Raw genomic sequence first — 16,835 nt, 5'->3', positions numbered from 1 at the left:
AGAGACACACCAGCTCATTTAGTGTCCTTTCAAAGCAGATCTCGTGAATAACACAAGCCCCGCATGCTGCCTGACACCGAGACCTGAAAAAATCAGGGGACAAGTGAGCAACGAGTCATTATCACTGATGTGCAAACGACATATGTTGTTGACATGATTTAGTCTGAAGGATAGTTGGGATGGAGAGACAGTGAATCTGGAGCTGTCAGTGAGGTCAAGAGAGAGAAAATAATGGTTGCTTTCTTAAAAAAAGGTCAAAAGGTGTGAACGCATGGGGTCTTAAATAATCACCTGCTTCTACTTGACCCAGCTGGTGGTGAGAAGTGCCCAACTTTATTTTTTCTTTTTCTGTAACTAGTATCAGAACACATGGGCATTATCCTACCCGTGTTTCTGCTTCTCCTGTTTACCTTGTCCTTTAAAAGCACAGAGAGCCTTTTTGCTGTATGTTGAATGTTGTTTCTGCGGTTCGATCAATAGCTACTTTTAGTTCCTGGTGTTTCCACCACAAAGTTGTGAAGGAAATTGGCACGACTGAAACTAATTATCCATTCAACTAACGCTCATCAGTCTATCTGTGACCACTTTGATTTCCTTTCTAACAAATCTCATTTTCTAGTTTTGTATCAGGGGGTCAAAAACCCTTATTTGTTATTATGTAAAACCTCAACAACTTCAAATTTCACAATTTTTGAATCAACATCAGATCATCTTTAACTGCAGCCCAACTTTTATCTCACCCACTCGCCTAAATACAAAATTGTCTCCCATTTGATTAGAGTCAATTTTGCATCACGTGAATTCTATTATTTAAAACAGATAAAACAGGGACTAGCTTTTTCATCCAAACTGCTATCTATGACAGGTAAGGTATTCATTGTTCATAACCTTTCCACAGAACCCGCTCTTCAAAAGATCTGGATTATTCCTTTAACTAACCAGCCCCTTCCTCCAGTTTAGTAAAACTGGACGGACTTGTCCTTTAAGTGCTGTACTTGTGTCCATCGAGAGGCTGAACTGGAATCAAGTTTTCCGATCTTCAGAATGAGAAACACAAGAAACAAACACAGGTTAAAAACATCTATAACAACTTTATTGTTTATTTTAATTTTGCCAACAACAAAAATCAACAATAGAAAATATAGAAGGAGAATGCCGGGTCCCAAGTCCACATGAGTAGCGAGACAGAAGGAAAAGACGGTGATCCGTCCAACACAGCTGCAGCAGCACGGAGACGAAGAGTTTTATCTCCTCCTCCTCTCCTCTCGCTCTCTGTTCCTGTCTCTGTTCTCTTTATTTCTCTCTCGGTCTCGGTCTCTCCTGTCCTCTTTTTCTCTGTCCCTCACTCGTTCCCCGTCTCTCCCTCTGTCCCTCTCCCTCTCATCGTCTCGCTGTCTGTCCGGCTTTCGTCTCCGCTCCTCCCCCTCCTCCTCGTGCCGCTCCTCTTCCTCTGACCTTTCATCTCGTCTTCTCCGCCGGGCTTCCTCTTGCGCGCGCTCCCCCCCTCGTGCACGCTCCTCCAAATCATGTGCACGGCCTCTCCGGTCCTTCCTCGCCTGTTTCTCGCCGCTGCCGTCGTCTTTATCGTTCTTGCGTCCGTCTCGCCTCTTGTCAGGTTTCTCCTTTTTCTTCTTGTCTTTCTCTTTTTTCTTTTTCTCCTCACTTTGGCCTTTTCTCTTCTTCTTGTGTTTGTCGTCAGAGTCTGGAGGACAAAATTGGGATAAAAATAAATAATCTCGTCTGTTCAGTTACTTCTAGATCTTTTAGTCTTTACTTGAAATGCTAAAAGAGAACAATTCACGACTAACTAAGAATCGAAATTAACCTCTGTGGGTCTTTTTTGGAAACATTTTGAACTTGTTATAGTCGAGCTATGTGATCATATATATTTGCTGCAGCAGAGCCGATCATTTCCTCCTCCAGCTTGTGAAATTAGTCAACACTTATTTACTCATTCAATGACCTGTTTTATGGTGAAATGGACTCTGAGTGGAGACGTTAACACATTTAGATTCTTGACAACAAGGAGTCAATTTTACACCAGATGATTAGCATTAAAACACAACAAACTATGATTCATACTAAATTTGAAAGGAAACAATTAGAACAAACAGCAAATTAAGATATACAGCCTAAAATAGGCTGACATCCCTGGAAAATGTTATATTTGAGGACAAAATTAGATTCTTACAGCATCAAAACTCATGTCTCGGTGAGGGGGTTACAGAAGGAGAGTGTTTAGCCTGGCTGACTAAAGAGGTCACGTTCAGAGAGGCGTTCTCTCTGTTGCTGTCCTTTAAAACAAAAACACTTTTATCACTTGTAAACAGCCAAACATTTCATTTCCCATGGATAATAAAACAATTAAAGCCAATTGACAGTGGTTTACTCTATTATAGAAACAAAGCTGGGGGTTTCCTGGGGTATTTGTGGACTGTGAGGTGGTGTCTCTGCCAGATGCCAGCAGATCCCATCAGAGGGGAGTCTGAAGGCCAGATGAACACCTGAGACTGAATTTTTTTTAATCTTTCTGACCCAAATGCAAAGCTGTGCTGCTGCGATATGGACCCTTTAATTCATCTAGAAATATAAATTAAGTAGGTGTCAAGTATCAAAGCAGCTTCTATGTAAAAACCAGGCCGCAGGAGTTTGTTGTTAATCTTCTTTATCAATTATTAGTAAAACATTTTGGTTGATTCTATCATTTGGTAAAGCTCTGGCTCCTGACTAAACCTCTGTACTGTCTCCCAAAACATCAATTTGATGACTAAGATTTGTCATTGCTGCAATGAGGCACTGAAATAATGATGAACAAAGTCTAATTATTTTAAGAGAACTGAGAGCATTAACAGCTGGTTTAGAGCAGATGATAACGGCTGCAGCAGAAAGAAAACATCCAGTGTACTTTCAGCTGGGTGTACCTGAGCTGCTGCTGCTGGACGACGAGTCTGACGAGTCAGAATCTGATTCGCTGGAGGACTCTGAAGAAGAGGAGTCTGACGAAGAAGAGGACGATGATGAGGAGTCGGAGTCGGAGGAGTCCACTTCCTGGTTCTGAGTCATGATCATCTTTGGTGCGTTCTTCAAGTGCTCCCTCAACTCATCGCTGAAAACGAAAAAAATGCGTTAAATTAAAACGCTGCCATAGAGACGCCGTGATTCTGATACAAGAACAGTATCCACTGTCGTGACTGAGAGAAAATTACAGTCCTTTTTATAGAAATATTAAGAAGTCAGACTGATCAGTCTGTGTGTGCCACTCACGTCAGGCCTCCCAGTCCGATAGAGGTGAAGAAGTTGATGGCAAAACGAGTGTTTCTGGGATTGTCCCGAGGGAAAAGACCTTCAAAGAACGACTGCAGAGTTCTGTCAGTCAAACACACACAGGTTAGGGTTTCATATGATGATATGTTGAACTATAAACATCTTTTATCATTTTTTAACTTTGCCTTTCTGCATTTTCTGTACATGCAGCTCTATCTTAGCTCATAACTCCAAATGGCTTTTCTCAAGCAGAGTAATTCCCAAAGCGGGGGTTGGGACATCACTGTGGGTCAATAAACCTACATTTACAAATGATTGTTTATGGCTTATTTTTTACATAACTGTTGCTAAGAATAAAACAGTCGTCATAAAATAATAAAATGGTATGCCCTTATTTAACAGGGTTATTAGCAAAGTTTGTATATTTAAATTGGGATCACAAGCTTTGATCATGCTCATTTTGTGGGCTGGAAGCCAAACAGTTTGAGAACGACTGCTCTAGCATGTTTAACGTTCTCATATCTTTGTTTGCATCTGAATAAGGCTGAAACTGTACAGAGCTGAAGCTGCTGAAAGATCGCAAACTGAGAAAACAACAACAACAAAAAAAAAAACGTGAGATGCTGATATAAATAAATCATAAAGTGTGTGTGTGGAGTGTGTTCGTACGGGTCTTTCAGCCGCTGGTTGAGTTTTGGCAGGCCCATGTAGGCACAAAGCTCCTGAAACAGGATTTTCACAAAAATCCTGCTGGACGACGTTGTGGTCTCCTCACTCATCCTGATGCACTCCAGCACCTGGTCCGGAGTCAGAAAGAGACGAAAGTTAGTCTGCGTTTACTCAGGCCGAGGTGGGTTTAACCATTCCGCCGGTGTGAGAGAAATGAGGTTGAGTTCCTTACACTCCACGGTACGGAGTCTGTGTAGAGCAGATGAGCAAACAGTCGGGCCACGTTCCTCAGCTTGTTGGTCTCCAGTCGGTGAATTGTGTCGTACTGCTCTGAAAATATCGCCTCAAAGCTCTCCATGTACTCCTTCTTCAACAGGCAGAACCTCTAAACAAGGAGAAACGCACACAAACACATGTTATTTAATGCTTCACACGCTCAAAGTCGAAGCTTCTTAAACTGCGAAACCAAGCACTGAGAGCGTCTATCTAAAAGGTAAAGTTGGTGCTTTTAGATCAGCGTCAAGTTTAAACATCTCTCTGCTTTTTTTTAAGTAGCTAAAAAAAAAAATCTCATCTCTGGTTTGTTGATTCACATTGAGGTCTAAGATTAAATAAATAATGTCAGCTTACGTGTGAAGCTCATTCCAGACAGATGGTGTTAAAAAATTGAAACGGCTGATGGTTTCTGCCTAAAAAGCAGCCAAACCAGGAAGTGACCTCTGCTGTATTAATGCTGTTTATTGACATTATTATTAAAATATTATAAAAATTTATTTGTATGTGTTTCTATTTGTGGCGCAGAAGGTAACCAGTGTGAAACAGAGATGAAGATTTTATTGTTTTGATTCATTCTCATCTGGTAAAAACACAAAAAGTGCATTGTAGTTTTATGCAGTACAAACACTTTTTTAGTCATTTCAACAAGTTGTGATTGATTTTCTTTGTGTCTGAGAACATAACTGCTGTGAAACAAGAAGTAGTTAATGCACTATTGTTCAGAATCACTCATTTCTTGTCACAGTAAGTGAAAACACCTGCTGATTGAAGCTGCCTGTATGGCTGTGTTTAAATGTTTCGTTTGAACACAAGACCCGTTCCTGTCATACAACCTAAAGTTAACAGAATGTGATGGAGGCTAAACATGAGACCAAATCAAACAAAAATGCAGTGAATGAATGATGGTCAGACAAAATAAACGATTCTTTCTTCAACCCTCTCTAAAACCCTCCAATCCTGAGAATATCGGAGGACGGTGGTGCGACTCACCCCGGCCAGGAGACCGAAGAACTTCTCGTAGGTCCTCTGCTGAGCACAGCAGTCCAGGATCATGTTACACAGCTCCTTCTGTTAACACAAAACACATCGTTATTGTGTAAGTTTTATCAAAATATAATGATGTTTAAACACCATAAAACTGTCAAGTCAGTTTATTTACAGAGCAAACTCAACAGCAGAACGAAGTGCAACACAATAAAAAGATACATGAACAATGTCTATACTTTATATAGAAAACACATTTATTTCTCAAACAAAAGATCCAATTGATCTACAGCAAAGAACAAATTCAGAATTTTAAAAAGGGCATTTTGCCTTTGAAACTGTCAGGAAGTTCTGCAGCAAACTAACAGTGCAGTCTTTGGAGATTTCTGCGTGTAGGTTGAATGTTGAGAGGTTTTAGCCGGAAGGGGGATGATAACGGATTTCATCACAAAGAGGATGAAGAGTGAAATACGAACAGCTGCAGTGAGTAATCAGTCAGTCTGCATCGGGTCACGTGCGTACATATTTAAAACCAATTCCTCATGCGTCTCTTTCCAATTCAAGATGTCAGGAAAAATGTTTGCAACCAGCTGTAACGTAACTAACATGGTGCAGAGAGAGACCGATTGTGATCCTGGGACACAATTATACAAACAGCTCCACCCACAGCTGACCATCCTCCAACACCAGAGCTTTCTAACACACACACAGCTGACCCACAACTGTCAACATCTAAAATCTGAACTACTCTAACACAATCGGGCCACACAACCACACACATACACAAAGATACAAAGCTGTTAACAAGCAAAAGAAGCAACAGCAGTGTGTTAACACTGACATGAGACTTCTGAAGAAGCTGCAACTAGTTTGACATTTTGTAGGACAAGTTAAATAAATCTAGAGAAGCATTTATGTCTCCAGTACTTCTCCACTGCTGAACTGTTTTAATAAACAAAAATATGATAACAAGAGATAAGAGCCTCAAAATAAAGGGTGACCTTCATTGTGGCAAGCATACAGAACATGTAGACTAATAAAAAACAACTTGGGCACAAAGCTATCAATATAAACTATGAGCTAATCACTGATTAAGCTCTTTGACTTCACTGCTTTGAGAAGGCTACAGCCTCGTACTGTAAGATGTCCAGCAGTCCTGCGGCATCATTCATCCTCTCTGTGCTGCTGATGCAAAGCGTCTCACTGATGAGCAAACGCTGATGCACAGACAGGAAGAGGAGGAGCGCGGGCCTGTCTCAGTCCGTTTGTCTAAGATAAGTGGCTATTCAGGCTCAAGCCTTAAAACAAAATCAGATCGTTTTTCACTCATGTGGCTCTGAAACATGTACTGGTACCAAAGATGCAAATGCAGAGCTGACCTTTTTGGCAGTTCTTACTATTAGACAGCAAAGACAGTGAAGTTTATAACCCCCCCCCCAAAAAAAAAGAAACATTTTTATCCAAATTAAAAGTAAGGTTTTGAGTGAAACAGAGATACTGGAAGCAGTGGCTCAAATATGAGACAATTCTTAATAAAAGATTTGTAAATAAGACACTTCATTTATCCTTCTTACACCAGAATCACTCAACACAAGCTGTGTGAAGCCGTCTGCAGTACATAAAAATTACAGGACAACAACAATTGACGATTGCAACAGTTTGTGTTGTTTACAAGAAAAATCTAATAGCAATCTGGTTGAAGTGTGTCAGTAAATAAATTAGATTAAAGTAATCTCTGAGACAAACCGAGGCCTTTGAATGAACCTGATATAACTCAGGACTTGGTTAAAATGGGATTATGACTTGATTTTTATTTTTTGGCTAAGACAGGTCTGTGCTGCTGCATTTTAGGGAGAACATGCTGCCAAGAAAGGAGAGAAGCCTTAACACAAATAAAAGAAAAGATAATAAGAAATGTTGTGTTTGTATACTTACAGTCTGGCTTTCAGGAAAGTCCATCTTAATCAGTTTGTGAGCGCACTCCTCAAAGTCCAAGCTGCAAAAAACATTCAACATAAACATCAATAAACCTGTAAATATACCAATGAGCTGTGCGTGACTTTCTCTGTGTGTGTGCGAGAGAGAGATCCTCCATCTGTTTTCAGTGTTTAATCCTTTTCTCCGTGCCTCTGAACTCTTCATCAGTGAAACCATGGTAACTAGTCTGCGGAGGCTGATTTGTTTAACTGTCTCTGTGAGGACATGAGATAACACACTTTATCCAATCATAAAACTACTTTTCTCAACCTAAAATTATCTTTTGTAGCTGGGTCAGGAAGTGATGAAAAAGCCCCAGAACTGCTGGGGACTGAAACCAAACTGGTCCTCACAGGAACAGAACGTCTCTCTCTCACAAGTTTGAACCAAAGCTTTAAATAATAGACCAGCTCAATCAAATATAGCAGGAGCTGTAAATAAATGTCAACACCCAGAGAGAAAACTGAGTCACTGACTGAGCCAGTGTGTATTTTTAACAATGTGTGTGTGTGTGTGTGTGTGTACCTGGACTGAATAGCGAGATAAATGGTTCTTCTGAAAGCAACCAGGTTGACTTCTGTTTTGTCAAAGATGGTCACCTTCTCATCTGAGAGGGGGAACACAGAGAGACGAAGGATTTTTATTTGTTATCAAATAGTTAAATATAGAGTTATCAGAAAAGCTGTGTGAATGGTTGCCAAAAATCTGGACTTATCAAAATATTAAAGGAATTTTTAATATGAGATGACCGCACAGATTAAAGTTAGTAACATCATCGTGGAGGAATTCTGTTCACATAAATGATGAATTTACAGGAAAAGGCACTGAATGGAACAAATTAAGAAGTCCTTGGTTTAATGAACCAAATATTTATTTTCCACCAGAGTGGTTTTAAAGAGCTGGTGAGGAATCAGTGCTAAACTTGAAACCAGGACTTTCTGTTTTGACTCAAAAGCCACCAGATCCCAGCAGGAAAAACTGGGTCCAAAACAAAACAAAGCCACTGTCGCACATAGGCTTTCTAAAACAAACAAAATGGGATAAAGATTTAACTTCAAGATGGACCAAAGGTCTGAGCAGTGGTTCAACATAATAATCTCCCTGCTCTTTCTAATTTCTGCTCAACATTTGTGAATGCTGCAAAATGAACAGACAGGGTAGGAACAATTTGAGCTGGCGTTGATAGGATTCACTCAAAACAATGATTACAGACTTTGTTTGCACAGTTGGCTTTTAGAAATGTCAGTCAACTTAGCAGAGAGCATTTTTAAACACTGAGTGCTGCTTCCAAAAGCCTTTATAAACACAGAAACGACAAATCAAACACGACAAACACCAGTCTGTGATGATAAACGTCCTGCACTCCACTTTTACGCACAAGTTTTATTACAACATCACTTTAAAGTAAAACCACAGTAACTTGCGTCTTACCTTCGCCCTCCTCATCATTCTCATCTTCTTCGTCTTCATCCTCATCGCTATCGTCCCCCTCCTCCCCTGAATCGCTGCTGCCCTCGTCTAGGATATCTGATGGAGGCGACAGCTGGTTGGTTAAACTGCGAGGGGAGATGGCGGCTTATGGACGGCTCAGAGTGTGAAGTTTTCTTACCTCTTTTAATCGTTTTGTATTTCTCCTCGTTTTCAAGGAAGTCTGGGTCCATCTTAAACACGTCTGTGAAAACACACACACATATATATTTTGCCGGCCTTGTAGTGCATGTATATGAATACTAACGCCTGGAAACAAATATAAGGTCCCTGCTCCCCCCTTTATCCATGTCTTACTGAGAATGTCCTCAGGATTGTACTCGTCATCCAGCGGGAGCATGTGGGTGAACTGGTCATCCTCGTCCACCAGGTCCAGGCCTTCGGGGATGACTGGGTGGTCTTTGAAACCATCCTTCCTGATTGCAAACATCACCTCAATCATGTACTGGACCCTTTTGTCAATGGACGATTCGTGGAGGATATTCCTCAGACGCTCAAATATGGCTGAAAAGAGAGAAACATGGACGAATTGTCAGCACTGTTCTGTTCAGCTGAACTAATATTTTATTCTATAAATATTTGGAATCCAGAAAAGTACACAAGAAACTGGGTGGAAGAATTAAGAAAAGGCTGCTTCAACCTGACAGACTGCAGATTGCTTTGGTTTCTGGCATTCAGATTATTATTTGTAAGTGAAACATCAGCTGTGTTGACCTGCCACAAAGCAAATTGAAAGTAAAAATCATATCTATATTGTTGGTGTTTTATGGGAAACCCTGATCCTGCTTCAATAGGTCACAGGGATTTTCATTTCAGACAATGTGGGCAAACCTTTATTCGTTTATGAAGCACCTTGATGCTCGCTGTCTTACTTGGATTAGTTTAGCTTTAAAATTAAGGAGCTTCTTTATTTCTTTATATGAATGAGATAATCTGGTCTTATTTGTTTCCAACATCAGCAAAAATGTAGTCTTGTCTGTGAGTCTGTGCAGAGAACTTAATCACTGCACTTTGATGATCTTTTCTAGCAGAATCATATTTGTTTAATTACTAATTATATTCCAACATATTTTGCTGTTTTCACTTTAAAATACTTTTGTCCCTAAGATTGGCGAGGGAGAGTTAAGACTTAACTCAGGATCATCAGAAGGGATTAAAATAAAATATAAAATTTCAGAGACAAATTGATTGTGAAATCAATTGATGATATGAAAAAAAAATTGTAACTACAATAGAAAATCAAAACTGATGGAGATGTTTTCGTTTTGTAAGTTTCCTTTTGTGTTTGCCCCTTTAACCTTAATTTAAAGTATGTATATTTAATGTTTTATATTTTCCATTAAAGTTAAAACCCCGTCGCTATGGTGTACCATTGATTCCCCGGGGGGAGACCTCCGTTAGTTTGAGTCCGCACTCCTTCAGGAAGGAGATGGCGACCTCCACGCTGTCATCAGTTGGACGCTCCAGCAGCAGAGTGAGCATCTCCAAACACAACACCTCGTGGGCCTAAAGGTGAGGAAATATGCAGAGAAGTAAACGCAACTTACTGCCGCTGCCCTCGTGAACTTCAGGACAATACAGGGGTAAGAAATCAGCACCTACCACATTCTGGTTGATGAGATGAGCCACGAACTTTGAGGCTGTCAGGCACTGTTGCTGGAAAACCAGACACAAACTGGTTTTAGTATATGTCTAATTTTACAACTAAAACAATATTACGCAAAGCACAACTTCAGTGTTGATGTGAGGATAAAAAAAAAAGCATTTTGCTGGTAATTTCACAGCCTCAAACACCTTATGAACAGATTGTACAAACACTAACTGCAGCACATAAACAAACTCTCTGGACCGAGTTCAAACGCTACCGCCGCTGCCAGATTCTTCTCTTTTTTTACTCCAACTTCTTTCTCATCTCAGTAAATTGGACTCTCCTGACATCAGCCTGTTCACTTTGGAAGACTTCCACCTCTATAAACAAGGATCGATTTGTCTGAATTTAGATTAAATATACATTCAAAAATGCTTCTTTTTAAATAATAAAACCTACTATCTTCACTGCATTGCTCTGTTAAAGTCCACTGAAATTAATTTTAAACCTGGTAAATAAAAATTACTGATGAAGGCAAATTTGTTTACTTCTTTTAAGTTATGGAGTAAAATTTTGAGGAGTACCTATAGTTAAAAAACGTGCTGTTGATGCAGGTGAAATGTACACAAACTGACTCAAATTACAAGAACAACAATGTTTGTCAATTAGGGGTACAAATTAAGCTAAAATAAAAATAAGGAAAAGAGAATGACAAATCGATGCTTAAAAAACACATTTTACATTCACAGAACTTTGTACTGTTTTAACTAATTTTATGTCCTCCCTACACCATCTTGTTACCAGGTAGAGTCACTGTCATACAAAAGTCAATAAAAGATCACTTTTCATGCTGTCATGCAACCTGAAAAGTTTAAAGAATCACTGTAGTGTTTCTGTCTTGTTGAGTAAGTGATCTACTATCCGTGCCGTGAACCAGTGACTGTGAATGTAACTAGCAAGGCCAGCTGTACATTCACAACCCATTCATCCTCTGTATGTTCTTCATCCGTTAAATCAACAATGCATGGTAGCGCTTTAGATAACTGGATCAGGCAATGATTAAGCTATTTCATTTATTTGTTTCTCAACTCAGATGAAATAAAACATTTTATAACCTACATTTAAAAAAAACTGCAAGCAAGAGCTGGCACTTTTGACTGCTTTGCTCATGTGTTATCCACAAAGGAATTATTTTGAAAATTTACAGCCAATCAGAGCGATTCCTCAGCTTCAGCCCGGTGTGCGAACGGAAGTTCCCTGAAGAACTGCCTATTTAAGAGTTGTATTAATTTAGACTGATTCTGATTATCATTTATTGATAATAAATTGCAGTAGAGCCATTTTTAAAATTCAAATTGAGTTGGATTTGGCTCTAAAACATCAACCTAATGGTATCAAAATATGTTGTGTTTGATGAGGTTAAAAAATCAGGTGGCCTTGGTAATGTAACAGACTCAAACATATCTCACACAAAATGCTGACATTTTATCAAACTGATGAACAAGGATTACAAACATGATGAGAAAAAAAGAGGAGCTACTGCAACACCACAATAGAATAACCTGGTGTGCTGACTGCCTGTGTTGGATGGTTAACACCCCGAGAAAAATTCCATTTAAAAAATCTGACCAATCAGAGAAAAGCCATAAATTAAGTTTCTCATTTTAAGAACTGGAAAATACCTGAAGTAATGTTAAGCAAACATAGTTTATGTACTCACAACAAACAATACCTAAATAACAGAAAAGGGACAGGAAATGTAATTTTTAGTCAAGTTGATTTATTAAGAGTTAAAGTCTTCTTCTTATCCTTTTAATTATTGGTTAAAAACGACACCCTCTGCTTTCCACAGATTATCTCTGGAAGCTCACTTCACAACAAGCACAACCTAAATTTCAACTGGGTGCTCAGGATGTGAATCATTGTTTTGCACCTTTTCATATCAGAAAACAACTACACTTATGACACCTTCAGAAAAACATGCATAATTCAATTTAAATAATTTAAAAAAGGTATGAGTTTTAAACAGCTGGTCTGTACATAGCTTGTAGTATAACTGTCTGTTGATCCATGAATAAAAAGGCAGACGGGTACCTTGAGGTTTCGGCGGTAGCTCCTCCTGAAGCTCAAGATGAGGCGTTTGAGGATCAGCTCTCCAATCTGGGGGAACTTTGAGTTGATGATGGCCACGACAGAAGCGTAGACATGAGTGAAGATGGGAGACGCTGCTTGAGCCTGCAGCACTGAACGAGCCAACAGACCCCTGATGCACACAAACACAGACACAGGATGTGGTTTAGACGAATACAATAATTCAGCTCTACTATAAACTGAAACCACTCACTTTAAGCTTATATTTCTTGTGATCTGTGTTACTGTGCAGCTGTTTGTGCGTGTGTGAGTTAATGTTCACCTCCCCCTGACGATGTTTTCCTGCAGCAGCTCCTGGATGATGTTGACAAGGTTGGACACGTTGACTTTGTTGATCAAACCGTTGATGGACTTCTTCAGAGCCTCCCAGCTCATCCTCTGATAGGCCAGGCTGCACAAGGGGCAGGGCATCAGTGGTTAAAAGATGTTGAATAAAACAAACATTTAACATATCACTGAAGATGTTATTGGTACGACTTAAATTACTGATGTGCTTCATTACAGCAGGTACAGAAACTGCTTTGCACATTTCAAAATGTTCACGTTTGCTTTCTGTTAAATTTTAAGGTTTAATCTCCAGTTTGGGCTTCTTAAGGTCACAGATCCCTTAAATGCTCCAAACTTGACTAGTTAAACATGCATTAATAATAATTTAACAAACCTTAACATTTAAGCCTCACTCAAGCGAGTAACAGACATAATTATAGATCATTTCACGAGCAAGTGTGTACAAAAACATTTTCGCAAAAATAAAGTGACAACCAAATGCATACAGGAAAATAGACGACTTAAAAGCGATCAGTACAGACAGACAATGTGAACAGGGTTTGAAGATAAACTGAAATAAGAAGGGCAGGATTCTGGTTTTATTGTGTATACCAGCAGTGATTAAACACTCACCTTCTCTTGTCGGTGATTTGTTGTTGCATCATGCGCAACTTGGCGGGCGGGATGTAAGCCCCGCCAGTCCTCGTCAGGATTGGATCGATCTCCTCCTTTTTCTTCTTAACCGGCGGCTCGTCAGCTGCAGCGGGCTCCTTGTCATGTGGAGGAGAGGCCGAGCGGCCCCGCCTCCTGTAATCTTCGTCTCTATTGGGTCGTCGGTCGAAACGCCCATCCCTCTCATCACGCCAACCGTCATATCGATCACTGTGCACAAATAAAAAAAATAAAAAAATAGTAACATTTGTTTGTTAGGGCTGCAAAAAGCTGCAATGGTTTTTTGGCTCACTGAAGTTTATACGGCTGACTTTCCCATTAGAACCCTTGTCTGTATTGAAAACAATACAAAGTTATTCCTTATTTCTTGGACAATTAATGTTTTTTTAAAGAGTCTGACATACTGAGCTGACTTGCAATAAAACAGAAATTAAGCTCAAGTCAAACATCAACAAATATTTTCTTTAGTCATTCAAAGCTTGTGAAGTATTGTGAGTCCGTCCCTTACCGAGCATAACGTCTTCTATCAAAGCGTTCTGTATTTCGGTCTCTTTCTCTGGATCTGGATCGGTACCGTTCTCTTGACCTAGATCTGTCACGGCCCCTGGATCTGGACCTGGATTTTTTTCGCCCCCTGGATCTTGATCTAGATCTGTCCCTGTCTCGGGATCGGGATCGGTCTTTGTTTCGGGATCGAGATTTGTCCTTTTCCCTGGACCTGGATCGGTCGTCTTCTCTGGAACCAGATCTGTCCTTCTCCCTGGACCTGGATCGGTCATCTTCTCTGGAACTGGATCTGTCCTTCTCCCTGGACCTGGATCTCTCATGTTCCCTGGACCCAGATCTGTCCTTCTCTTTGGAGCTGGATCTCTGGAATGACAGACAAGCAGAGCGTGAGTATCATTTCTTTTGCTCTTCACATAAAACAATCTGAATGCAGGAGCAATTCCTAGAAGTATCATTTGTAAAGTCTGAAAGAAATGGAAACCCTTCCAGCGTAAAGTGGGTCTAGTTCAAGTCCTGAATTAAATCAAACTCTGTAATTAACTGTACAGTACATGTCTCAGATGATAGTGGAGAAAATGACAGAAACTTCTTCCTGATTCTGTCAATAAAATTACCTGCTCCAAATTTCGTAAGCTCTTTCTAACATAACTAGTTGTCTACAACTCTGTCAACTAATAACGCTACACCTAAGTCACAGTTCGAACCCACAAGCAGAAACAGCACACATTGTGTTTAGTTTAAAAGGGCCAATATGGAGCACAAAGTTACCGTGATGAACCTTCAATCATCTAACATTTTATACCTCAACTCTTTTACACTGAAGAGGGTATTTTTTTACTTTTCTACTGTTTAGTTTACACTGCAAGAAAGGGCGGTACCTAATGTTTGGAAACATGTTACAGAGAAACATCAGGAGCTCTCCATTCTTACTTTTATCTGAGCCACACTGCTCCTAATCTTCCTCAGAGCATCTTGTTGTTCATCTTCATCATCACTGCTGCTGTCTGAGCTGCTGGAGGCAGGACCCGAGGAGGGTTCACGGCCTGCTGGTCCGGCCTGAGGGGAGGACCGCTCATTGTGGCTTCTCTCTCCTGCACTGTCCTGCTTTGCTGCTGGACGAGGCTCATCTTCTGAAGGTCCTGCAGACAACAGAGGTGCAAAATGAATAAAATTTGTCAGATAGTTTACCTACTGTTTGTACAAAAATATAAAGGAAATTGAAAAAGGAGTGATAGTAAGTGTTACCATTCTGTTCTCTCTGTGCAGGACTGGGACTCTCACTTATTGCTGAAGAGTCCATATCTACAAATATAAAGAAAACAAATTTAAATAGGAAGATTTTGATGATGAGCAAAATATTATTTTGCTTTAGAAACATTGTTGAATGTTTAAATAAATTTTTGTACTTCATATAATGGTTATAACTCAATGTTTTCTCAATGGTACAGATAAAGAAGAATAAGAAAAAATTAATCAGTGGTTTTGTTGTGTAAAACAACAAGTACATGTTTATACACCCAAACAATTCACAGAAGAATAAACATTACTTATCAATTAGACAAGATACTTTCTAAATTCCTTACATAAACTGTTTATTAATAAAAAAAGATCAAATTTCCTTCAAGTATATTTATTACTGCTATTATTATTATTGTAGAAAGAATCTTGTCAAAACTCAAACACTTCAAATTTAACCAAGTTTTAAAACAGGAAATGAATAAATGAACTAATAAATAACTAATTTCTCTCACATTTATATTTTACATTTCAGAGCAGAGACAGTTAAGACATTATTGTGAAATGACCCTTTAACCACATCGCATATTGTCTGTAAGGTTTGGGTAGTTTTTCTTTCTCAAACTTTAATTTTTAACTATAAATTAAAAATAGTTTTGAGTCTGAAACAGCCAACTCTGAAAGGAGCTAACATGACAGGAACAAGAAACGTTCATATAGGTTTATATATACACCTAACTTTAACTATATAAGGTTACATTTCTTAACTAAAATATTAAACTAAAGTACATGTGACTAAACATCTGTTTTCAGTGGAACATTCAGTTTTATCGCCATGTGTATTTGGATACGCTACAGTTAGCTCGTCAGCTAAAGCTAGCTTCAGAACAATAAGCTTCCTGTTATTTTCTGCTCTGCCTCTGAAACTTCCCCATTTGTTTAATTTCCACCACTATACAGAAACTCTGTCGCCTTACTTTACGTTTCGTGACTTTAATTATCCTCTTTCCCTTATGGTCCCTCGACTTTTCTTAAATCACAGTATCTCTCCTGGCGGAATTCGGCCAACAACAAACGACTTCCGGTTAAGGTCAAGGGTTATTTCCGGATTTCGCAATAAAAGTTTCCAGGTTTGTGACGGCTGTTGCCGATTTCTCCACCTCACGGCGAAGCATGTACATATCACCTCAGTACTGCTGCTGCCTTAACGCCTCTTTAAAAAGCTTTAAAATGTGCAATATTAGAATGAATTGAGGTTTTAAGGAATTTAAAAGAAGAACTGGTATTTTAAAAAGTTTGTTTGTTGTAATATCCAGTCCACACAATCCAATTAGATATGAGATCAACTTCATTAACAAAGATTTTACAGACAATCAACTATGATAAATTACTTTTGAGCATTTAAGAGAAAGGTACAAATTGATTCGGAATAATTTTATGCAGTATGCTCAAAATAAATCTATCTTTTCTAATTTTTCTAAAAAATATTTTGATAAATCAAGTGGTTTAGATCCCTGGCTTTATAGAAATGTGTCAGTTTTGTTTAAAATTATGAGCCTAAATAAAAAGTACAATGGAGATATCATATAATGAACTCTAAATCAGTCAGATATCAGATGATACAATGAAAAATCTTTCATAGCTTACAAATTACCTCTAAAACTTCAACTCATCTGATTTTAGATGGCTTGGTTTAGGGGGAATTGGAATTTGAGATTAAAATGTTTTGGTTAAAAGTGTTTAGCTGGACTTCAAT

The 16,835-nt window shown here is 39.1% G+C and overlaps 1 protein-coding gene across 1 annotated transcript; it reads right to left on the bottom strand.

Moving 5' to 3' along the window:
• Positions 1–1,071: 1,071 nt before the first annotated feature.
• Positions 1,072–16,198, bottom strand: cwc22 (CWC22 spliceosome associated protein homolog). The gene is made up of 20 exons (XM_017410076.3): positions 16,057–16,198; positions 15,089–15,145; positions 14,774–14,982; positions 13,845–14,206; positions 13,298–13,546; positions 12,660–12,788; positions 12,341–12,509; positions 10,261–10,314; positions 10,029–10,164; positions 8,956–9,162; positions 8,780–8,842; positions 8,602–8,697; positions 7,696–7,777; positions 7,129–7,189; positions 5,200–5,277; positions 4,166–4,318; positions 3,934–4,061; positions 3,265–3,366; positions 2,922–3,106; positions 1,072–1,702 (listed from the first exon to the last, which is right to left on the bottom strand). Exons 2-20 carry the CDS (start codon positions 15,141–15,143, stop codon positions 1,245–1,247), a joined length of 2,976 nt encoding a protein of 991 aa, XP_017265565.1. The 5' UTR covers positions 15,144–15,145; positions 16,057–16,198; the 3' UTR covers positions 1,072–1,244.
• Positions 16,199–16,835: the final 637 nt, after the last annotated feature.

Source organism: Kryptolebias marmoratus, linkage group LG6 (assembly GCF_001649575.2).
Source record: "Kryptolebias marmoratus isolate JLee-2015 linkage group LG6, ASM164957v2, whole genome shotgun sequence".
In the NCBI taxonomy this organism is placed as follows: Eukaryota; Metazoa; Chordata; class Actinopteri; order Cyprinodontiformes; family Rivulidae; genus Kryptolebias; species Kryptolebias marmoratus.
Note: the sequence above shows the minus strand (reverse complement) of the source record. Positions and strands in the feature narration are given on the sequence as shown.

Bases quoted from the DNA above. Each gene is read 5' to 3' on its own strand.
- cwc22 (XM_017410076.3), bottom strand. From the start codon at position 15,143: ATGGACTCTTCAGCAATAAGTGAGAGTCCCAGTCCTGCACAGAGAGAA. The intron at 7,190-7,695 runs GTACACACACAC...TGTTTTTTGCAG, and splicing joins TATCTCGCTATTCAGTCCAG to CTTGGACTTTGAGGAGTGCG. The intron at 3,107-3,264 runs GTGAGTGGCACA...TTTCGTTTTCAG, and splicing joins ATCGGACTGGGAGGCCTGAC to CGATGAGTTGAGGGAGCACT.